Source organism: Cydia fagiglandana, chromosome 1 (genome assembly GCF_963556715.1).
Source record: "Cydia fagiglandana chromosome 1, ilCydFagi1.1, whole genome shotgun sequence".
In the NCBI taxonomy this organism is placed as follows: Eukaryota; Metazoa; Arthropoda; class Insecta; order Lepidoptera; family Tortricidae; genus Cydia; species Cydia fagiglandana.
In genome coordinates this window covers 22,739,009-22,763,654 of record NC_085932.1, presented here as the reverse complement: position 1 = coordinate 22,763,654, position 24,646 = coordinate 22,739,009, and the positions used below count along the sequence as shown (strand labels likewise).

At 36.8% G+C, this 24,646-nt stretch overlaps 1 protein-coding gene across 1 annotated transcript; it reads right to left on the bottom strand.

Moving 5' to 3' along the window:
- Positions 1–63: 63 nt before the first annotated feature.
- LOC134666466 (uncharacterized) lies at positions 64–16,980 on the bottom strand. Its single transcript, XM_063523637.1, has 4 exons — positions 16,527–16,980; positions 14,744–14,867; positions 13,490–13,665; positions 64–1,558 (listed from the first exon to the last, which is right to left on the bottom strand). The coding sequence occupies exons 1-4, from the start codon at positions 16,890–16,892 to the stop codon at positions 1,460–1,462; spliced, it is 765 nt and encodes a 254-aa protein (XP_063379707.1). The 5' UTR covers positions 16,893–16,980; the 3' UTR covers positions 64–1,459.
- Positions 16,981–24,646: the final 7,666 nt, after the last annotated feature.

Sequence of the window (24,646 nt, the reverse complement as noted above, 5' to 3'; positions counted from 1 at the left end):
GTATCTCTACTGGGCTCTTTTTAATTAAATGAAAAATGAAGGGATTTCAATAATAAAAACAAGTTTCTCATTATGTCAACATATAGTTTATTTAAATTTAAAACATTTATTTCTTAAAGATACAAATGTGATAAAACATTTAATACGATAGCCTGATAATTGTGTAGATGGTCACAATAATAAAATACTTAATAAATTACACATTTAGAATCAAATTACATTGACATCACAATAAATAGTCACAGGGTAAAAAAATCATAATTAATACTTCAATAATCATTTGTCTATTTGCATCATTCATCTAGGAATACACTATCTTTCCATAAATCAAATGTAACATTGAAAACATGTACCTATCCAGATAGTTACAACTAAAAGTATCACAATGCAGGTGGTGAAAACACTATCAAATTATAGTTCGTCTATAAAATACTCAGCGGGAGACTGGCCACATCAATAAGACTTAGAGAAGTCTTAGAAAATGCACACAAATTTAGATCATCCACATCAAATAAGTGCAAACACAATGTTCGCTTCCTTATGTGAAGTGTGTATATTAATCACCACATGCTATTTAGAATTGTAGAAGCTTAGGTAGCGGTAAAATTATCTATTGGTATAAGTAGCATCACATCACAAATACTGAACGTAACTAAGTTTTTAAGTACTGGGTCTTTGTTTACACCCTAATTAATTATCTAGGAATACTATTAAACTCCGTTAAGACGGACTTTTTCGCACTGGCGATTTCAGCGAACTCACCCACCAAAAACGCCAGTGTGATAAAGCATTGACACAGAGCAGGATTGAGAAAGAAATGTAGGTAATACCTAATGTGATTTTAGTTAACATCACTCGATATAAGTTGTGGAGTCATACTTTGGAATGTCAAATTACACATAAACCATATTATTTTTGTATAATTCAATTGGTATGCATACAGTTTCATAAAGATCAATTATCTCGAAACATCTAAGAAATTGAGATAACATCTAATCTAAACCTAGAGTGATTTATTATCATAAAATAGGTCATGGCTTGGCCAAGTGATAATACCTCCTAAAACAGAATTATCTAATACCCATCCATTAGCGACGAAGGGCGACCCTAGGGCGGTGCGAGCGGCGCCGCCTTGAGGGGGCGCTGAAACGAAACTCCTCCGGTGCTCCGGTGTTGGAGATGTTAAGGTCGTGCTAGAGCTGCCCTTGATAACACAATATTTTTTTCTACTTTACCTATCGAGATTTTGAAAATCACCTTTAAAATATTTGCCTATTTTAAAAAATACGTGACATCCACGTAACATAAGGCCAAGTGTCGCGCCTATATTTTTTATATAAATAAGTAAACAGTTTTTACGTTTACATGCTACACCCGCAATCTCACGTGGCAGCAAGTTTATCTTGTGGTGAGCTCATTCAGGTAGCCCGAAGTATTTCTACTAAATGTTGTAAATAATTTAAGCAGTGCATGCTTCGTCCTTGCCCACGATGTACAGCTGGTCCGAGGAGTCCACCTTCTTCCAACGCAGCGCCTTGGACTTGATGGTCACTGGTACCTGAAAAAAGGATGGGGCATTTTAAATATTAGTTTTTATCGAAACTTCGCTACCCAGTAGACCAAGCACATGATTGGCGCGACAGTATCTCGCGGCGAGATAGACTACCAGTCTTTATCCAATTATTTATTTATAAATTTAAACAACTATTGTTTTCAACTTCCATGCGTCATTTATTTGTGTTTTTCTTTCATTTTCGTATCCACCAAGGTTATCCTTTGCAGTAATTTAGCTTATTACAGTTATATTAAGTTATCGACAGAGAACAAAAGTGAAATCATAACTAAGTACTACCACTGCCTACGTTAGGTACTGTTATATTATAGCAGACTTATGCAATGTATTCCTTTTATGCCATAATTAATTATGACATAACATTTATGGTGTTCTTGTAATTCCGGGTTAATTTGCACGTTTGCTAGCAAGCTTATATTACTCAAACACATTTTAGAAATGGATTGTACTGTGGACAATACAATAAAAAAGAAACAACCCGCGGGTACATACATATAGGTAGGTATATCAAGTACTGAAATAATGTACTCGTCAGTACGCGTGTAATTTAAAAATTAACTATTGACTTTCTTAACTTTGCGATGTCTCAGGGTATGATAGAGTAATTCTCATTGATTCTGATTTTGAAAATAGAAGGAGGCACTTATTGCCACTGTCGACAGACTAAACTGTATAATTATTTAGTCATAAAAAAGTGGTCGAGTTCAACGTAACAAGCCAGATCGATGAACCATTTCCAATCTGCCCGGCTGGACGTCATGAGTGTCATGCGAGTGGCATCGCGCCAATCGTGCGACTTGGACCAGACACACCTCTCCGGAGTCACCTAGCTGATCTTAATCACGTCACGTTACAACAATATTTTTCGGCAGGTGATAGAACGAATAAGATAACATTGGCGCCAAAGTAGAATATCTACTTTGCTGTTGTTTTATTCTGTTGATGTCAGAAATTATATTGTATGATATTGATGTGAGTCGTGTATTGTATTATAATAAATACCGCACCTAACTAATACTAGAACGAACATGTTTGTTAAATCTAATCATTATTCCATTTATATAATACAAACAAATCGATTCCTTTTGTACAAATAATAATCTCTACCTAATCTAATCGCTATGAGTGCGATGTGACGAATCATATTATCGAAAAGGGTAGGTATTTGATTTTAAAGTTAGTATTACTTTTGTATAGGTGATTTCCTACGTTTCGACGCAAGATACACTGTTTTGGTTACAATTGCACCCCCTTAACTAGGGAAATGGACGGGTAATAATGCAGGCCTTTTCCTACGGGCATAGCTGGATAAAAATAAATAAGTATCGAATTATTCCTCCATTAACTATGTAAATACATATCTAGTTACCTACATATACTTTATACACCGTTTTAGGATCATTGCCAAGCAACATAATGTACTTTAAAGCAATTTACATAGCTATACCTAATCCTAATCATGATACGTATTTTACGGAATTTCTAGTCACACTAAGGCTATTTTAAACCAAGGCCAAACATTAAAAGAGTTGTAAAGAACGGTGAGGTATGTTATCGTTATGAATAATGTGTAAACTGGCTTTAATTTAACTACAAACATAACGCATAACGAAGTAGAAATGGGGAAATTTAGGTCTCTTAGTACAAGGTCTTTCCTCCACATTATGAACTGATGAATGAATAGGTTAAAGAGGTGAGTCTGGAAACTATCGGTGCGAAAAGAGGCGTGGTAATGAGGTAGATACTCGTAGGGCGATCTTGTTGAGAGATCGTTGGGCGTGGAAGTCTTTGGGCAGAATCTCTATATCTAACACAAAACACAGATAATCAATATGAATGAGACCAATGACTTGCGCGTAGCTACTTTAAGCAGCAGCAGGCAGGTATTTAGGCAAGATTTAGGTTTTCTAGTGTCTAAATTTCACCAAAATAAATGCAAACTTCAAAAATGTATTCTGAACACACGGAAATAGGTTATATATATATATATATATATGACGACCGGTCTCTGGCCTAGTGGGTCGTGATCCTGCCTGCGAAGCCGATGGTCCTGTGGGTTCGAATCCCAGTAAGGGCAATTATTTGTATGATGATACAGATATTTGTTCCTGAGTCATGGGTGTTTTCTATGTATTTAAGTATTTGTATATTATATATATCGTTGTCTGAGTACCCACAACACAACTAACACAAGCCTTCTTGAGCTTACTGTGGGACTTAGTCAATCTGTGTAAGAATGTCCTATAATATTCATTTATTTATTTTATTTTATTTATTCATATATATATATATATATATAAAATACCTATCTTAAGTTGGTTTATATCTCGAGCATGGTTGTCATCGCACATACGTGATAACAACCATGACTAACTGCGGTCTTTAACTAGAACCGGAATTTCTGGAGTACGTCAAAAATTATTCTAAATCTTTTAAAATGTTGTGTGTCGCCGCTAAAGCCGATTATTTGTCGAAAAAGATCCTAAATTCCAGCGATAAAGTCAAAACTGTATGGCAAGTTATCAGTAATGAAACTGGAAAACGTAAACTGAAGGATCCGCACTACAACCTACGAATTGCTGACACTTTAGTAAGTTCCGACCGTGAAGTGGCAGATCATTTTGAGCGGTTTTTCTCGAATATCCCGGTAGAAACAACAAGATCCCTTAATTCATCGCCAGACGTCGCTGAAGAAATTTTGAAGACAAATGTGGCAGAATGTACAGAAATCTTCAAATTTTCGTATGTCTCATCGAATATAGTTCTTAAGACTTTTAGGTCTTTAAATTTAAAGAAAACAGAAGATCTTTGGGGCCTGTCTGTCAAAGTATTAGATTCCATCATTGAGTCAATTACACCATACTTAGCTGAGATTTTCAACAGATGCATTGATGCTGGAATTTTTCCAGATATTATGAAACATAGCAAAATTATCCCTCTGTTTAAATCAGGAACGAGAACAGATCCCACGAACTTTAGACCGATTTCAATACTACCGGCATTAAGCAAAGTGTTCGAGAAACTTATTCTGAATCAACTATTGTCACATTTCAACAGAAACAAACTGCTTGATAGCAATCAATTTGGTTTCACCAAAGGTCGATCGACTACTGACGCCGGTGCGGTACTTCTAAAACACATCTTTGATGCTTGGGAAAAAGCTCAAGATGCTGTTGGAATTTTCTGTGATCTGTCAAAGGCATTTGATTGCGTTGATCACGAAAATTTAAAGAGAAAATTAAGCCGCTATGGGATAAAAGCTAGTGCCCTTGACCTGGTCTCATCGTACCTTTCGTATAGAACTCAGCGAGTAGTTATTAATGGAACTCAATCGGCGGGGTCCCCGGTAGCCCTCGGAGTGCCTCAAGGTTCAATTCTTGGTCCCTTCCTGTTTTTGGTATACATTAATGACTTACCAAAAGTTGTGCAAGATAGACATGATATAGTGTTATTTGCAGATGACACTTCCCTTATATTTAAAGTGGACAGAAAGGAAAATAGCTTCGAGAGCATTAATGACGCGCTATCTACCATTGTAAACTGGTTTACGGCAAACAATTTGCTTTTGAACGCCAAGAAAACCAAATGCATCAAGTTTACGCTACCTAACGTCAAGCAGGTAAATAACAGCAAGATTAAAATAAAAGGTGATACGCTGGAATTTGAGGATCGAACTGTTTTCCTGGGAGTCACTCTAGACTCCAAACTGCAATGGCATGCACATATAGGCACTCTAGCCGGAAAACTTAGTTCAGCAGCCTATGCAGTGAGGAGAATCAAACAGCTGACAAACGTAGAGACGGCCAGGCTGGTATACTTTAGTTACTTCCATAGTGTTATGTCTTATGGAATTCTGTTGTGGGGAAAAGCGGCAGATATTCAGACAATATTTGTGCTGCAAAAACGAGCTGTACGTTCCATCTATGGACTGGGCGCTCGAGTATCCCTAAGAGATAAATTCAAAGAAGTTAACGTTCTTACCGTTGCATCTCAATACATACTAGAGAATATTATGTATGTTCGGAAAAACATCCACGAATTCAAGGTTAACAGTGATATCCATAACTATAACACTAGAAACAAACATAAACTTGCTGTGCCCGCCCACCGCCTCCGTAAGGTTAGTACGTCTTTCGTCGGGAACTGTACACGTTTTTATAACAAAGTCCCCACTGATGTAGCGAATTTACCACTTCACAAATTTAAGTCGCACATTAAGCAGTCCTTGTTACGTAAGGCGTACTACACTGTAAATGATTTTATAAACGATAGAGATGCTTTTAAGCCGGTAGCTTGATTCCATTAGTATAATAAGAATTAAATAAATATTGTTTTTTTTTTACATTGTGAATTAAATATGCTAGTGTCCAGTAGAATTGACACATGAGACAATGATGTTCTCGCTTGATTATATTGTTTAATTTAATTTTAGTTTTGGACACTTGGAGACCTTATACATCTCTAAGTACATATTTATTTATTTGATTATTATTTTTGATTGTACATACTTACCTATATTTTTAATGTTTCTGACACTTAGAGACCTTTACATCTCTAAGTCAACTTAGGCTAGTAATTATGTGAAGCTATATTACTGTCTTTTTATGTAACATATGAGCACAAAATGCCGTGTCTTACAGCTACATGTTATTACTATTTTAATATTAATATAGGCCGGTAGCTTGAACATGTCATGCTCGCTTAAAAGTCTTTGCTTACGGTGGCGTTGTTGATCGGGTCGCCACTTTCCCGAATGAAGGTTGAGGGAGGCGATGGCTGAGATACGCGTCATACTCGTGAACGGGTGCTGTTTGTGGAGACTGGTCTGTTAAGCTAACACGAGCTATTATACTTAGTAACTTTTATTAATTAATTACAGTGAGAACGCCTCATTCTGTTCTCGTATGTTTCTTTTCTTTTAATGAATGTATTAATTATACAGGATATTGACTCTTGGAGACCCTATACATCTCTAAGGATAACTTGATAAACTATATAATCTTATAGTTCTGACACCTAGAGACATTTACACCTCTAAATATTATAGATTTTTTTTGTGTGTGTTTTTTTATCTGTATTTTGTATGTAATTCGACATTAAGAGACCATATACATCTCTTAGTAATTGTAATACGTTAGATTGAATTGTTAGTTTTATTTTATAAAATTGTTGATGTTATTATTTTTGCTTTTATGTAAATTCAATGTTGACGTGTAAAAGTGCCCTTGTGGCCTATTTGCTGAATAAATGTTGATGTTTGATGATGTTTGAGCAACTAGCAAGGTCGCCTTAAAACAATATCGAAACAAATGGAATGGCCATCCATTATACCACCATAATATTTATCGGAGCAGAACATCCCATATATAATAACGATTTACGAGAAATAAAGAGAATGATGAAGGTCCATAATATGTAATAATAATAAGTATTTAAGTATTCTAATTTAAAAAGGGAGTAGCATCCGAAAAACGTATACTTACCTATATTCGACTTAAAAGTTAGGCTTAGGAGCAATCATAACATATCCTTACGTTACGTAAGTACAAACATTTGTATTAGACGGATATTGGGATAGAACCGTTAGGAAAATAATTCCATTATTACTTAATACTTTGCCGGAAGCCATAAGACGTTAAAATAATATTAGCCTAAATTTAAAACTGCGTTAAAAAACATTACCATAATTTATATTGTAGTAATTTAATTACCTACTATAACTAGACTGATGACCCCTACAGTCAAACTCATTGTTGAGTTTTGTGGCTATGACTATTTTTTAAGAATACCTTTGTATTGTATTAACTAATTAATAATAAAAATTATATTGAACTGATTAGGATTCATAGATCCCTCAATAGATACATAGGTACCTATACCTACTTTGAATTTAAAGAACTGTTGCTGAACTAAAGGAATTCTTCCTAGGAGATATTGATAAGATGATTATGTGGATATAAAATGCATTACCTATGTACTGAAACGGGTATTTACTGTTATCTCTTATCCCACCAAAAACATAAATGTAAAAAAGGAGAGCCAAGTTCAATACAAAAATTATGCTTGGCTGTGGGGCTCGCCGCAAAAAGAATGGAGATCTAAATGAGTGCCACTGCCAAGTTCTATGCAAAATCCAAATATGTATTTATAGGAACAAAATAACATTATAAACAAGTATTAAACTCTATTTCTTTGCTTTATTGGATACTTATAACAATTGCTGTTATTTAAAAAAATGTGAGATCTTAAAGTAGGTTAGATTTGACTTGGCCAGTTTTCATTATATCAATCATTTTATATATATTGTAATTCTGATAAAACCTGGCCAAGCCAAATCTAACCTACTTTAAGATCTCACATTTTTTTAAATAACAGCAATTGTTATAGGTATCCAATAAAGCAAAGAAATAGAGTTTAATACTTTTTTATAATGTTATTTTGTTCCTATAAATACATATTTGGATTTTGCATAGAACTTGGCAGTGGCACTCATTTAGATCTCCATTCTTTTTGCGGCGAGCCCCACAGCCAAGCATAATTTTTGTATTGAACTTGGCTCTCCTTTTTTACATTTATGTTTTTGGTGGGATATCAATACTTTTTGTAAAGAAAACTAGGCAGGTATTGAGATTTAATGTTTTTTCGTGTGTTTCCGCTGTATGGTTTTTACTTCTGTTCTTTGTATAATTATGTGGTGCCGCGCGCCGCCGACGACACACCGTTGGCCGGTTGTTTAGAGCGTATTACAAGTTTTTTGTATGGGGACACCACTTATTTTTTGACTAAACTTTATTTTAATATAGCAAATATAATAATACATATATTGGGGTAGTTTCAAATATCTGCTTGTAACGGTTCCAACGCTACAATAAAAAAATATTTTTTTTGTATGGGGACCCCCCCTATTTTTTAACTTTTTTTATTTTTAGATTTTTTCCTACGCTTACACACAATAACCGAGCTGGATTCCAAATTTCATCCTTCTAGGTCATCTGGAAGTAGGTTAGGTTTAGGTACTTATATGTCAGTCCCAATAAAAAATGGTTTTTTTGTATGGGGACCCCCCCTATTTTTAAACTTTATTTTATTTTTAGATTTTTTCCTACGGTTACACATAATAACCGAGCTGGATTCCAAATTTCATCCTTCTAGGTCATCTGGAAGTAGGTTAGGCAGAGGCGTAACTAGGGGGGGGTTGGAGGGGGCACGTGCCCCGGGCGCCGTCCAAGGGGGGGGCGCCAAAATGGGCAAAATACCTCCCATAGAAAATGGACCAGCCAAAATGTAGGACACAGCCAAATTTTTTTTTCGCGACTTGCTCAGTAGGTGTAATCCCAAAATCTCCCTGGCAAGGAAAATGCAGTTATTTTTTAGCCAACCTGTATACAGGATGGTCCAAACCTTGACGTCCAAAAATTTTTTTTAGTATAGTCGTCGTGGGTTATCACTTTATCAGAATATATATACCCCATGATTAGCCGATTTTTCGTAGTTTACGAGTTTAACTTTTAACTTTTGTTAAGAAATTCCGGGGTGAAGCTTTGCTTTACTTTTATGTCTTCTAATACATGTTCGTGGTATTTGCACATATAACATGAAATAGCGATGGGGAAGTGACACCATAAAATAATAGTAGAAATAACAAAAGAGGACTTTTTTAATGAATTACTAATTTGGAAGCTTTCCACCTCAGTTCCTTTGACCGGCGACTCTGAAAAATTAAGACTATTAAGTATCACTTTTTTGACCTTTTAAAAAAACTTAGGGTCTAGCAGTTTCTAAAATAACAAAAAATCCTTGAAATCGCTTGTATTTTATCATTATTTATTTTTTATTTATTTAGGTAATGGCAACATCTAAGCTTGAACTCAGCTCAACTCAGCCAAGTGAGGATGCTGTTGTTTTAGCAATTGCGCCGTTGGTCAAGGATTATGTAACAAAAAGAAACAATAAAGTTCAATAGTTTTTTTTTAAATTAAATCTTCACCCCAGAATTTCTTAACAAACGTTAAAAGTAATAAAAATCATAATTCGAAAACTACGAAACGTCGGCTAACGTACATATTCTGATAGCCCACAGCGTGAGAAATTTAAAAAAATGATGGACGTCAAGGTTTGGACCACCCTGTATAAGACATGCCGTGATAACATCGCTCGTTCTGTGATACTAGAATGTCGTGAAAAACCTGTGTCAGGTTTCGATGTGGGATCGGGACAATCTAGTCCAATTCAATCCCACCAAGACTCAATTTTGCGCGTTTAGGGCTAAGAAAACCTCATTTTTCAAGGCACAAGCCTTCCCATGTCAGGGAGTATTGGGAGCCTCGGTGTTGGTTGAGATCTCCATCAGTGACGTCCAATAATTTCGTAGCCACCTTGCTGGGTAGGCTGCGCTCGTATCCAAAAAAAAACTCGGTGTGCTCAATAAAGGGAGGCGATACTTTACTCTGGGGTAGACAGATCCCATTTATTGAGTACTGCTGTCACCTTTGGGCAGGAGCATCTGGATGCCACCTTGGACCCTTCAAATCAGTCCAAAGGCACGTACCTGTGAATAGTCTACGATCCCAAACTCACAAGCGATATTGAACCTTTAAGTCTAAGGAGATCTCCAAAAAATAAGTGTATAAGTTTTAAAATGGTCGGCAACGCGCATGTGACCGCTGACCATCAGGTGGGTCGTAAGCTTGTTAGCCACCGATGTACTAAAAACACTTTTTTGTCTCAATTAAAAGTAAACTGTAAGTAATAAGTAAAAAAGTAACTCTTTCGTTAGTTCATTTCGTTTGGGGGGGAGGGGGGGGGCGCAAATTTGGTGCCTGCCCCGGGCGCCATATCCTCTAGCTACGCCTCTGAGGTTAGGTTTAGGTACTTATATGTCAGTCCCAATAAAAAGTGGTTTTTTTGTATGGGGACCCCCCCTATTTTTTAACTTTATTTTATTTTTAGATTTTTTCCTACGGTTACACACAATAACCAAGCTGGATTCCAAATTTCATCCTTCTAGGTCATCTGGAAGTAGGTTAGGTTTAGGTACTATAAGTCATAAGTCAGTCTTAAAATTTACGACTTTTTGACCTTCATACCTTTATAACCGTTTGAGCTAGCTTCATGAAATTTGGGCTTCTAGATATCCTTATGGATATAATTAAACACACGTAGTTTTATGTGTTTACGTCAAAGATGTTTTGAGTTATAGAAGGGTCAAAAGTGGCACCAAGTGGTTCGTGTAATATTACACTCGGCGCTGGCTAGCCAGTTCCTTTGCTTGAACTTGGCTTGACACGCTGCCGCGTGTCTAGATCGCGCCCTATGGATCGGTAACATGTATAGTACACGTGTCGTATGTTCTGAACTACTTATGCAAGATGGATGGCGAAGCGAATGCGACACATTATAAACAGTTTTTTTAACGCCTGTGTGCGAGCTGCGATGCCATTACCTAACAATGTTCTAATCTAAACTAAACCGATACTTCCGGTGAGATACTGTTACTTTCTGACTCAGCCGTTATGAAATCGTTTTAGAATTCTAGATGATCTTAAAATGGACACTGAATGTGACTGAATACTAAATCCAGACGAATTTAATTATAGAGTGAGATACGACAAGAGAGATTTCCAATTTTGTCGAGACAGTCAAACGTGTGTCAGCGGAGTTGCCAAATTCATAATTGGCATCGCATAGATTTCAATACATAATTCAGAGGCGATGTTGATGCAAGTGTATGAAGCGATTGAATCTTTATTCTCGATAAATACGGTACTACTTAACTATTTTGAGTACTTTGCCGGTTGCCAATAAGGTGCTGTACCACGGTTCAAATCTGAAGTTGAATCTTAATTGATACCTATAAATAAAATACACTGCCCGCCAGCAGTATCCACTCTACATTAACTAAACATCAAAACATATGAAATTACCTATACTTTTATACTCCCATATATTGTATGAACCGGAGAAAACTGCACCTAATTATTTATAATTAAAGTAGATGTTCCCCTCAATGATAGACCGCTAAAGTCACATTTCATTTGTGCAGCTCTGCGAGTTTCCCAGCGTGGAAATCTAGGGCGCCCGTTTCACAATGAGTTCGTTTGTTTTATGATACTTTCGTCATGCTCGTGAATTGCACTTGTGAACTCCCTACGTCTGTGTGTCATGATCTTCGTGTGTCTCTGGTCCACGTGAGTTCCAAAAATGTCCAATGTATTCGCTATTTTATTTATACCTAAAATTTTGATCCCATTTTATGTATGGGCTACCATAGCGGTTTAAGTATGAACAGTAACATTAACATGTTGCTCAGAGAATACGAGGTTTGACAAAAACGTTACTTAGTCGGCAATTTCTAGTTCAATGCAATTGCGATCTAGACGTCCTTTTGATACCTGATTTACAATTTCATGCGGATAGCTAGATGTTATTCCAGTCACTTCGCAAGGGGTCACTACTAAAGTATTTACATGGAAAATTATTGCTTATTGATTTGTTGTCCGTATAAAACCATGACGATCCTAGTTAGCGTGGCGCGTCGTTCACAGCGCGATGTAATTAGCATTTAAATAATTGAGATTGTTTGCGCTCTTGCGCAGCTGGCTGGTGGAAGATTTTCCGTTCAGTATTTATTTATTATAATTAGCTATACAAAAGTTTTAGAAGAATGAAATAATATTTTATTAAATAATGTTAAAAGGTGACCTGAGGATGTGCCTATCTACTTAAAAATAGAGGTGTTTTACAACCAAAACACCGTTTAAAGAGCAAAATTTATAGACGGGTTGTTTGTGTCACCGTCTCTGTAGGTCTCCTACTATTATTATCAACATAGTGAAGTTAAAACACAAATTTCATCTGACTGGATATTACCTATTACCTACCTACCTATCTTAGTTGTTGTGATAAGTACTCTTACATAGGTACCGCAGATACCCAGAATCTGGGTTCCAAATGTCTTTGCAAAACCTTATTACCCTGAATTGAAAATACAACAAGCCACGTCTTATGCGTGCTAGGTAAAACAAACGTGCTCGAATAAGTCACACGGCGCGCGTAATACAGACACACACCAGACACAATAGGAAGCCAAGCCAAGGACGTTAATAATTATAAGCCCGCAAAAAGTGTGAAGCCTGTGTAGTTAAGGTAAACTATACGCATTCAACGACAAGGCTCGTAAAATTTAACCATAATCGACCTTGCTTAGATAACGCCATGGTCAATCTAATAAATGCGTAAATAACTGCTCAAACGACAACCAATCAATAAAATGAGTAGGTAGTCAACTTTTCATAGCTACCTAAATTTTGTTCATGATTAAGTGTTGTTGATGATTGTGTTATTATGTAGAGTAGGAAGTAGGTAAGACGTAATTAAAATTTCATGTTTATGACACATTTCATTTCTGTCTGTCCGTCACCGTCAGATAGTGTAACGGGAAAAAATGGTTACGCACGTCGCACACGTCATTTTAGTTAGTTTATCAATTTCGAAAGTTTCTTAGAATTTTTGGCGCATCATTAGAGTTGTCTAATCCGATATTTTAGCTGTCTGGTCCTAAATTACAAAAAGAAAGTGAACTTCAGCAGGCTTATGGCAATGAAGACATCCAGATTTACGCATACCTTTTAGTTGGATGATATGCGAGTAATGCGAGCCGCTATATGTGCATATACTATCGTAGTGAGCTTGCTATCATCTCCGATAAGAACTCCTCGAGTTTCCAAGGTGGAAGACGGGCGACGAGCCACCGCTCATCAAGTCATCACATAGAAGATCATGAACCTACCTTTTTGACGAGCTTGCCGTCGTCCCCGATGAGGAACTCCTCGAGCCCGAAGACCAGCGGCGACAGGTTGCCGAGGTGGAAGACGGGCGAGGAAGCACCTCTCTTCACACAGAGGATCATGAACATACCTTCTTGACGAGCTTGCCGTCGTCCCCGATGAGGAACTCCTCGAGCCCGAAGACCAGCGGCGACAGGTTGCCGAGGTGGAAGATGCGCGAGGAGGTGCCGCGCGTCACGCGGAACTCGATCGTCTTCGCCATCAGCACGTTCGTGATCATGTACACCGACTTCTTGCCCTTCAGATCTGCGCGCAACCGAAGTATTGTTATTGTGTGACGCTAAAGGGTATTAATTACTAGAAGGCAAAAATGGGTTTCTATTGTTTCCCAAAAAGTTTTAAGTCATAATGTAGGTATTGTTTGTCCGAATTTTCGTTAGTCATAATTTCTTTTTCTCAGAAACGCGTAACTTTTCAGGATTGCCATAAAACAAACCTAACCTGTCTATACGATAACCTTGCGAAAATCCTGAAAAGTTAAAGGTTTCAGTTTTAGGACTAATCATAATATGACAAAGAACACATTATGACTTAGAATTTATGGGAAACAAAGGGGCCCCGGCAAAAAATAACAATTTATAGGTAGCACGATTAGATAACTAATTTAGAAACTCTAGTATTTATAATAAACAAAATAAGGTTTAGTTATGACTTCAACTAGGTACTCAAATTTATTTATTTCGTTAATCACTTCATATAATATCTAGTTTAATTGATTGTATTTGCTTGACTCTTAGATTTATTGTGGCAGTTAAGAATGGCAATATAAGATAAATGACGCCATTTGGCACTAAGTCAGCCTGCTGTAGGTATCTCTTTGTTTCATGTCAATGTCAAGATAAAGGAGCCCCATTTTAACTTCAATCCCATTTTGAGTGGTTTCACGTTTATATTTTGGAGTAGGGCCAATAATTGGTATTTAGTTATTTACCTTGGCAGAGTACTTAAATTATTTGTATGTAGCACCCTTTCTATACCTTTTTACAGCATTGAGTCAATAATTCGTGTGTATCAAGCCAGTCGCCATATCCAACTATTTAAAAGTTAGGAGTTGGTTATAAAATCATGTTGCTCCAAACTAGTTACCAAAACGTAAAATATCTGGGAACATTCCTGTAATAATCTTGCCTGTTGCAACATATGATGAAAATGTAGGGTAAATGTATAGAAAAAATGTTGTTGTTGTTGTTGCGTCTACAAACCAAACTGACGACCGGGCGCGTAAAACTTCTCATTCACGCTCGCGTGGTCGAAGGTAGGGTGAGAGAGATAGAGATAATACCCCGGTTGTCCGTTTGGTTTGGGTCTACTATAGTGTTGTTACCTTTGTTATTGACATCGAGATAGATGTTGTTCTCAAGGTGCTTGTCCTTGGGGACACTGGCGCGTGAGAAGTTGATCATGATCACTCGCACTTTGTTCTTGATGGTTTCATCTTGCAGTGTGATCTATATAAATAACAAACAATCAAATGTGTCAGAAAAGGTTAAATTGATTATGAGAATTTATTTTTGATGTCCCGAATATGCAGGAGACTTCTAAAAACTTTACAAGAGTCTGACTAATTTTATGTAAAGCCAAATTTGAAGTGCCATGCATAGGTTTTTTTCAGACTGTGGTGTGCTCATTCTTTCTTCAATGTTTTTTTTATAATTTTGATTATGATTAGTGGCAGATCTACCTATGTATATTTCTAGCTAAATATTGATAAAAAAAATTCAATAGCATATGTAGTCAAATATTTCCCAAAAGATATTTATGAACAGTAAGGTAAATTGGCTCAAAAAGAAATTCTAAAAGGCAACTACAGTTTGAAACTTAAGAAAATAATAATGGACTCCTGCATCCTACCCAGCCTCACTTATTCGAGTCAAACATGGGTGTACACCAAGAGGGTAAAGAGCAAAATTCTCACTTGCCAGCATGCAATGGAAAGGAGCATCTTGAAGTTAAGGAGAATCCAGAAAACAAGAAATGAAGAAATAAGGAAGAAACCTAAGCTGACAGATGCCCTTCAACATGCACTATCCCAGAAATGGAAATGGGCAGGACATTTAGCGAGATACCGAGACAAGAGATGGACTCTCCATGCAACCGGATGGCCAGGCCCCACGGGAAAGAGAAAGGCAGGAAAACCACGAAAAAGATGGGCTGACGACATTGTGGAGGCAGCGGGAAGGGACTGGATGGAAACCGCACAAAATAGATTAAAATGGCAAAGCTTGGAGGAGGCCTTTACCCAAACAGGGACCACAAATAAATAAAAGAAATATATATAGTTTGAAAAGAAAAATGAAAATTGTGGAAAAGAAAAGGCTATATAATAATATATAATATAAGGTAAATTTGGAGAATCAAACACAAATCGGGTCCAAGTCATACATGGAACAGGTAAGCAGTTAAAATAACTAACTTAGTAACTGATAATCACTGTTGAGTGATTTAATTTTTATCTTGTGCAATCAACATTATATAGCTCGGTATCATAGCTAGCAGCTTACTAGCATTTCACACACTATTTTAGAGACAGATGAACATAAAATCCTGATGGACTGAAAAATCATAATAAATTAACACCTAAAGTTATGATTTTAGAAGAAGGGCTGTACTGTCTCTTAAATTATATCATAATCATAACATGCAAAAAAAAGTTAATTGCTAAGCATATTGCTAATTGCTAGGCATGTAAGTGTAACTTGTTCTAATTTTCCTATTTGTTACAAAGGCTATGTAACAAGACAACAATGTGCTCAGAATAATTTTAAATTGCTAAACATAAATCATGTCAGGTTCACATGAATAAACATTTTGTCATGAATAAGAAAACAGTCATTATGAATTTGTTAACCTTAGGTCGTGGACAAATTAGGAGTACTAAGTTAAGGTAATAATGTAAAGTAGTACTTAATGTTTTATTTCAACAAGTTATGGTAACTTTTTGAATTTAAAAGCTACGACTAATTATTTTTTTTATATAATGCGCACTAAAAGAGGTCTCCAGGGTAACACTGGATCTAAGCAATGGAACAAAGGGACAGGTCAAGGTCAAAGGTACATACGCTGAAAGCAATTTCAGCATACGCGTAATTATTACGTTTACATCTCACCTTCACACTTTCATGCGGAAATTTAAAGTCCTCCTCTTGAAAATTGCCTTGTTCCAGCCATTTCACGTAATCGCTATTAGATTTTGCCTTATTAAGATTCTTGCTCAATTCTCCAAGCGGCGTGAACATTTTACCGTTAGTTTCTTTTTCGTTAGGAACGAATAGAGAGGTGCATTTGTAGAGGTCTGCTTCCGTAATGTGCGGGATACAAACCAATTGGCTGCTACCGATTTCTGTTTCAATTTCATCTCTAATAAATGGCCACGCATCTTCAAGTTTTAGTGACTTCAAGTCGGCGAGGCTCACATCCTTCCGAATTTCGTGCGAGTACATAGACTTCACTACAACTTTCAATTTCTTCGGCATTTTGTTTGAAATAAATTTACCCCGTTATTAAATTAAACCAGCGTGCGCTCTCCACGACTGTCACAGCTCTACTAACTTTTTTTAATACGTCGCCGTTCCGTTTCACGGACAAGGCACCGACTCATCCATCAGCCAGACAGACTGTCATCACACATGGTGCACTCACGGTGTAAAGCATAGACATAATATATATAGACGGTGTCTCAGCGAGCTGTCACTGTTGCCACTTTTGTTTAGTGTACGATTAACAATGAGGCCCACGTTGCTGTAGCCATGTCGATAAAGTCATATCGATAAACTATCGACATTTCTTGCAATTTTAATTTTACTTCAAAGGCTTAACGATACCTAAAATGACCAAAAACGCTTTTATTCTTTATTGTGGTTATCAGATCACAATTTTATAGTCACGCCCCAGCAGGAAACCAAGGGAAAGTTCAGATATTTCATTAAAATACATAAATACCTCCTAAAATAGGTGTTCCGCAATAATTGAATTATATTATTATATTATAATATATTCATTATCCATTAGCATTTCAATAATGTTTATGTTTAACGAAGATATTGAAGCTTCAATTAATCGCTATTTCGTTCCGCTGTGTAGCGTTTATCGATATATAACATGATTAAAATCGACTTTTCACATCCCTAAAAGAGCACACATATACGCTTTTACGCACACATACACAGGGTGGGCGCATCAAGAAAGGCAACACTTGATTTGAAGTCCGCCTTGTCAACAGTATGGTTGTCCTTTTTTGACAAACGGCATTTTAAAAGAGCGAGGTGAGAGAAATGATACTTACTAGTTGCTGCGTCGTGAAAGAGAACAGAAAAGGTTGGGCCCTTGGTGTAAAGCGTAATCACACGTAATGCACATTTTTATTATATCACTATTAATCAGCCAAATTAGTGAAGTTAAAGATGAGTTAAAGCGGAAATAAAATATCAGGTGATTCGTCTACTCGTTTGCCTCCTATATCATAAAAAAAACAGAATGGGTATTATATTGTTTTTTAACAGAAATCATTATTTTCGTATTTTAAAATTATTCCTATTAGGTGTACTTATTCCCTTTTGTCTCCGCAGGGCACAGGTGGGAATAGGTGCGTCCTCGCCTCATGTGTGGTCACGTGGGTGGGGCGGGGCAATGGCAGGGGTGCGAAACTCCTGAGATCGGTCAAACTCGGCTCCGCTCGGCTCAGCATTGCTCCGAGCAATTATTAGGGTTGGCACCACTTGACTACCTTCTGCGTGCACGACCACAGATAAGATAATCACTTGAATTTTGACAACCCTAAATAGCCGAAAGGGATAGTGTCATATATTAGAAAGGGATAGCATGATTCGACCCTGAACCGCTGTCAAACTTCGGTTTTGTAGGAAGCTTCCTTTCTGTACGGTAGTACTATTATTTATTCTGTGGCAATGGCCCCAATGGTCTAGTGGTTAATGCCCAATGGGAACGCACTATGCCAACCCACGTCTTGCAAAGTATCCAGCAGTTTAAAGTTTAAACACAGTTTCTTTTCAGTTCGGTAGCTTGAACATGTCATGCTCGCTTAAAAGTCTTTGCTTACGGTGGCGTTGTTGATCGGGTCGCCACTTTCCCGAATGAAGGTTGAGGGAGGCGATGGCTGAGATACGCGTCATACTCGTGAACGGGTGCTGTTTGTGGAGACTGGTCTGTTAAGCTAACACGAGCTATTATACTTAGTAACTTTTATTAATTAATTACAGTGAGACGCCTCATTCTGTTCTCGTATGTTTCTTTTCTTTTAATGAATGTATTAATTATACAGGATATTGACTCTTGCAGACCCTATACATCTCTAAGGATAACTTGATAAACTATATAATCTTATAGTTCTGACACCTAGAGACATTTACACCTCTAAATATTATAGATTTTTTGTGTGTGTTTTTTTATCTGTATTTTGTATGTAATTCGACATTAAGAGACCATATACATCTCTTAGTAATTGTAATACGTTAGATTGAATTGTTAGTTTTAATTTATAAAATTGTTGATGTTATTATTTTTGCTTTTATGTAAATTCAATCCCACCAAAAACATTCTGTAAAAAACTAGCCAAGTCTCGATGGAGCTGCTTGTTTATCTCTAAAAAGTAATGAAATCTAGACAAAGTCGTGCCAAGTCTAAGGTTCCTTACTGCGATTTCTTTATTATTATAGTTAATGTTGTGTGACTTGGCCGTTGAAGGGTACACAAGGGTACAAAACCAGGTGCTCCGTGACACCATTGCACCAATCTGTCGCCAGAACCGCTACCCATTGACGATGGAAAATTGCCACTTGGAAAACGTTGATTCAATAACCAGTCAATTGTAGGCTTGATAAAGCTGCGTATTTCAATAATACTTATGTATGGGCGAGCCTGAAACAAACACTTCTTTTTGGTGCAATGGCAGATTGGTGCAATGGTGTCATGGAGCACCTGGTTTTGTACCCTTGTGTACCCTTCAACGGCCAAGTCACACAACATTAACTATAATAATAAAGAAATCGCAGTAAGGAACCTTAGACTTGGCACGACTTTGTCTAGATTTCATTACTTTTTAGAGATAAACAAGCAGCTCCATCGAGACTTGGCTAGTTTTTTACAGAATGTTTTTGGTGGGATTTCACTTCTTTTTGTAGAAACGTGGGCATATTGATTTATTTTATTAGATTTTCTTATTTAACACATTTTTTTTCTTTTTAGGAGTAGTTTTTTTATTATTACAAATCTTTCTTTTCTTTTTTTCCGGTTCTGATTCTTGTACAGTAGCAACAGTTTTTCGTATTGCCCATTCATTAAATCTAATAATTAAATAATTGTTAGACCTTCATGTTTTACTTAGATATCGATGACTAGAAGAATGTCACATTTGAGTTCACTTGACTTATTGATTTAGCTATCAAATAAAGCACACATATATTTCTATATTATTATTTAATGTAATTAGAGATACAACAGAATGGCGACGAGTTATGATCGAATAAAAATATGATAATTCCACGCGAAGTTATATCCGCGGTACCTCAAACTACAGCTAGTTCACTAATTCCTTTACAATGGAAAAGCTAGCAGACGTGCTCGCCGAGATGATGGAGGCCATGAAAGGTATGCAAAGCCAACAAATAATTTTGCAAAACGCATTGCTTAATCAAAGCGCAAATACAAAACCAGTAAGCGGAATTACACTCCAACCTTACGATGAATTACACGAAACATTCGATAGTTATTTACAACGGCTACAAAATTACATTACTCTTAAAGGCGTTACGGATGCAAATATAAAGTTACAAATTTTCTTAAACTGCATCGGGCCGAAATACTACCAATTGTTGAAAAATATAACAGCACCGAATACACCTGAATCAAAGTCTTACGACGACCTAGTAAAGATATTGAAAAATCAAATTGCACCCGAACCCGGTGAAGTAGCACAACAACACAAGTTTTGCCTGAGATTACAGCATGAAGGCGAAAGTATTGCCAACTACGTAGCCGGACTCAAAGAAATAGGTGGTAAATGTAATTTCATATGCCATCATTGCAACAAAACAACATTTGACACACACCTACGTGTCCAATTCATACGCGGACTACGAAGCTCAGAAATTAAAGAAAAACTGCTACAAGAATCTCCTGCTACAAAGTTTGATGACATAATCAAGATTGCCTTGGCTATAGAAACATCTAAATCTGAAACGAAAGAAATGGGACAAGATATAGAGCCTAACATAAACAAAATATCAATAAAGAATAGATACAGAAACAGTACATACAATGGTAATACAAGTACATACAATGGAAACAGAAATACATATAAAAGAGATACGAATACACAAAATGAAAATAAAAATACATACAACGGAAATAATAATACGAAGGATAACATCACTTGCTTCCGATGCGGAAAAGAAAACCACAAAGCTAATCAATGTAAGCTGAGAAATAAATTATACTGCAAGAAATGCTACACCAAGGGACATGTACAGTCAGTCTGTTTCAAAGACCAAAACCAACTAGATATGGATAGTGACCTATCATTCTACGAAAGTGAAGAAGAAATATACGAAATAAAGAAAATACATAATACCTCATCAACAGACAAATTCAACATAACACTTCAGATAAATGGAAAAATGCACACTATTGAAATGGATACAGGAGCTGCAGTTACTACATGCTCTAAAGAATACTTTGAAAAGAATTTTAAAAACGTGAAACTACAAAACACACATATAAAGCTACGTGCATACAACAAACAAATAATGGAACCTATTGGAATATGCAAAGTCAAAATCCTATACAAAAATAAAGAGATTATGGGAAGAATATTCGTAATCAATGATGACGTAGACACAGTCGTTGGAAGAGAATGGTTGAGAGCTTTAAATATAGACTTTGACATAAAAACAATTACGGAAGAAGATGTTACAGAGAAAGAATTTAAAGATAAACTGAACAAATTATTACAAGATCATGAAGAGCTATTTTCGGAAAAAGTGGGAGAAATTAAAAACTTTAAAGTTTCGTTTAAGTTAAAAGAAGGTACCATACCTATCTTTCTGAAGCCACGTCCAGTACCATTTGCTCTTAAAGATAAGGTTGAAGCCGAAATAGACCGACTAGAAGAAGAAGGGATAATAGAAAAATTAACGTATTCTCAGTGGGGCACACCAGTAGTTCCTGTGATAAAACCAACTGGGAAGGTACGCTTATGCGCAGACTTTAGAGCTACATTAAATAAAAACCTGGAAGATGACAACTATCCGATCCCTAGAATAGAAGAGGTATTTTCGAAACTTAGCGGCGGGAAATATTTTTGCACGCTAGACATTAATCAGGCATATTTACATATGACGACGAATGAAGAAACAGCCGCAATGCAAGCTATTAGTACATGCAAAGGCACTTACAAGGTGAAGAGGTTAATGTTTGGGGTTAAAATAGCACCGAACATCTGGCAACGATACATGGACCAAACCCTGCAAGGAATGAAAGGTACAGCCTGTTTTTTCGATGACATTGCCATACAAGGACGCACATATACGGAACTACTACAGAGAATCGAGGCGGTGTTCCAAAAATTACAGGAATGCGGATTACATGTAAATAAAAAGAAATGTCAATTTTTCCAAAAGTCAATTACATACTTGGGACACACGATAAATGAAAAAGGCCTTCATCCAATGCAAGATAAGGTAAACGACATTAAAAATAGTACACGCCCTACAGACGTATCATCGCTCCGTACTTTTCTGGGGATGATTAATTACTACCAACAATTCATTCCCAACCTTGCTTCAAAACTAAATCCACTTTACAAGCTGTTGCAAAAAGATACCAAGTTTGTTTGGTCAAAAGAATGTGATAAGATTTTTAATGAATTGAAGGATGAAATATGCGGAGATAAAGTATTAATACCATTCCATGCTAATTTACAAGTGACACTTGCCACAGATGCGTCACCTACAGGATTTGGAGCGGTTTTATCACACATTATGCCAGACAGGACGGAACGACCTATCGCTTTTGCGTCAAGATCTCTATCTAAAGCAGAAAAAGGGTACAGTCAGCTAGATAAAGAGGCGGCAGCACTGATATGGGGACTTAAGAAATTTTTCCAATACTGCTATGGACGAAAAATTACATTGATCATTGACAATCAACCATTAGCACGAATACTACACCCTGAAAAAGCGGCACCTGCTACTACTGCGATCAGACTAGTACACTATGCAAATTTTTTAGCAGGATTTGATTATAATATAAAGCTGAGAAAGACTACTGAACATGCAAATGCCGATTATTTTTCAAGACTACCTAATCCTACAGATACAGCAAAAAATACACTTACAGATGATGACGCGTTTTACTTAAATCAAATATCAGAGATGCCAATAACCTTACAAGAAATAAAAGACGCTACAATGAAGGACTCAGAGCTACAAAAGCTTTACATGGACATACAGTCGGGTAGAGACGACCCTAATCGACTTCATGAATTCTCACTGCAAAACGGATGCATTTTCTATGGAATAAGGATTGTCATACCTAAGAAGCTACAACCTCAAATATTAGAAGAACTTCATACGGCCCATACAGGCATTGTTAAAATGAAAGCTTTAGCCAGAAGCTACATTTGGTGGAAACATATTGATACAGACATTGAAAATACGGTAAAGAAATGCAAAGTATGTTGTTTGATGCAGAAGAATCCTACCAAAGTACCAGTACATGCTTGGGAGTATCCGAAAGAGCCATGGAGCCGAGTACACATAGACTATGCCGGACCATTCATGAACCATTACTTTCTTATTGTTGTGGATGCGTATACAAAGTGGTTAGAAGTAACACTAACAAATTCAATTACATCAACAGCAACAATAAATATTCTTAAAAAGTTATATACTACATTTGGACTACCAATTACACAAGTTTCCGACAACGGCAGACAGTTCCGGTCAGAAGAAATGCAAAGATTTCTCAAATCAAATGGAATCCAGGCTAAATTTACTGCTCCTTTTCATCCTTCTACGAATGGCCAAGCCGAAAGATATGTACAGACAGTAAAAAGAAAGCTGAAAGCAATGGCAAATGAAGAGGGTACCTTACAAGACAAGCTATACAGATTTCTAATGATGTACAGGAAAACACCAAACAGCGCTACGGGTTTGAGCCCAGCAGAAATGATGTTTAAAAGATTATATAGGACAAGGATAGATTTAGTCAAGAGAGTACCAGAGATAAGGATGAAAAATGATAATGACGACAAGATTGTGAAAAAGGAATTCGGAAGAGGTGATAGAGTTCAAATACGAATGTACGACGACAACAAGTGGAAATTTGGAACAATCACGGAAAGAAAAGGGAAACTTCACTACGAAGTCGAAGTAGAAGGAAAATTACATCAGAGACATACAGATCAAATAAAAAAAACGTCATGCAGCGGTGATGTTCCATACGTCTATTTACCTAGGCCAAGTTCACCTACCACAGAGCCTATACCAAGTCAACCGAATGTAGAAACAACTGCACCCCCTGAAGGGGTTAATGATGTTCAAAATGTTCCGAGCCCAAGTACAAGGCAAAGCGGTGTGTCTGACGTAGGAACTTTACCTATACCCATGCATGTAGCACCAGAACCTCAAACCCTAGATGAGACACAGTCAACTACATTGCCAGAGACAGTTGAGAACTCTACAGAGCCCGTGCTACGCCGGAGTACAAGAAATAGAAAAGCACCAACACGTCTCAATCTCTAACCTTACTTTGAATCCATTAACGAGGGAGAGTGTTAGACCTTCATGTTTTACTTAGATATCGATGACTAGAAGAATGTCACATTTGAGTTCACTTGACTTATTGATTTAGCTATCAAATAAAGCACACATATATTTCTATATTATTATTTAATGTAATTAGAGATGTACACCAGTCGTGCCAAGTCTAAGGTTCCTTACTGCGATTTCTTTATTATTATAGTTAATGTTGTGTGACTTGGCCGTTGAAGGGTACACAAGGGTACAAAACCAGGTGCTCCGTGACACCATTGCACCAATCTGTCGCCAGAACCGCTACCCATTGACGATGGAAAATTGCCACTTGGAAAACGTTGATTCAATAACCAGTCAATTGTAGGCTTGATAAAGCTGCGTATTTCAATAATACTTATGTATGGGCGAGCCTGAAACAAACACTTCTTTTTGGTGCAATGGCAGATTGGTGCAATGGT

What these genes read in the sequence shown, in the direction of transcription:
- LOC134666466 (XM_063523637.1), bottom strand. Translation starts at nt 16,892, where the DNA reads ATGCCGAAGAAATTGAAAGTTGTAGTGAAGTCTATGTACTCGCACGAA. An exon ending in TTCCGCATGAAAGTGTGAAG is followed by an intron (nt 14,868 to 16,526) that starts GTGAGATGTAAA and finishes TTATTTATATAG; the next exon opens with ATCACACTGCAAGATGAAAC. An exon ending in ACGGCAAGCTCGTCAAGAAG is followed by an intron (nt 1,559 to 13,489) that starts GTATGTTCATGA and finishes TCCTTTTTTCAG; the next exon opens with GTACCAGTGACCATCAAGTC.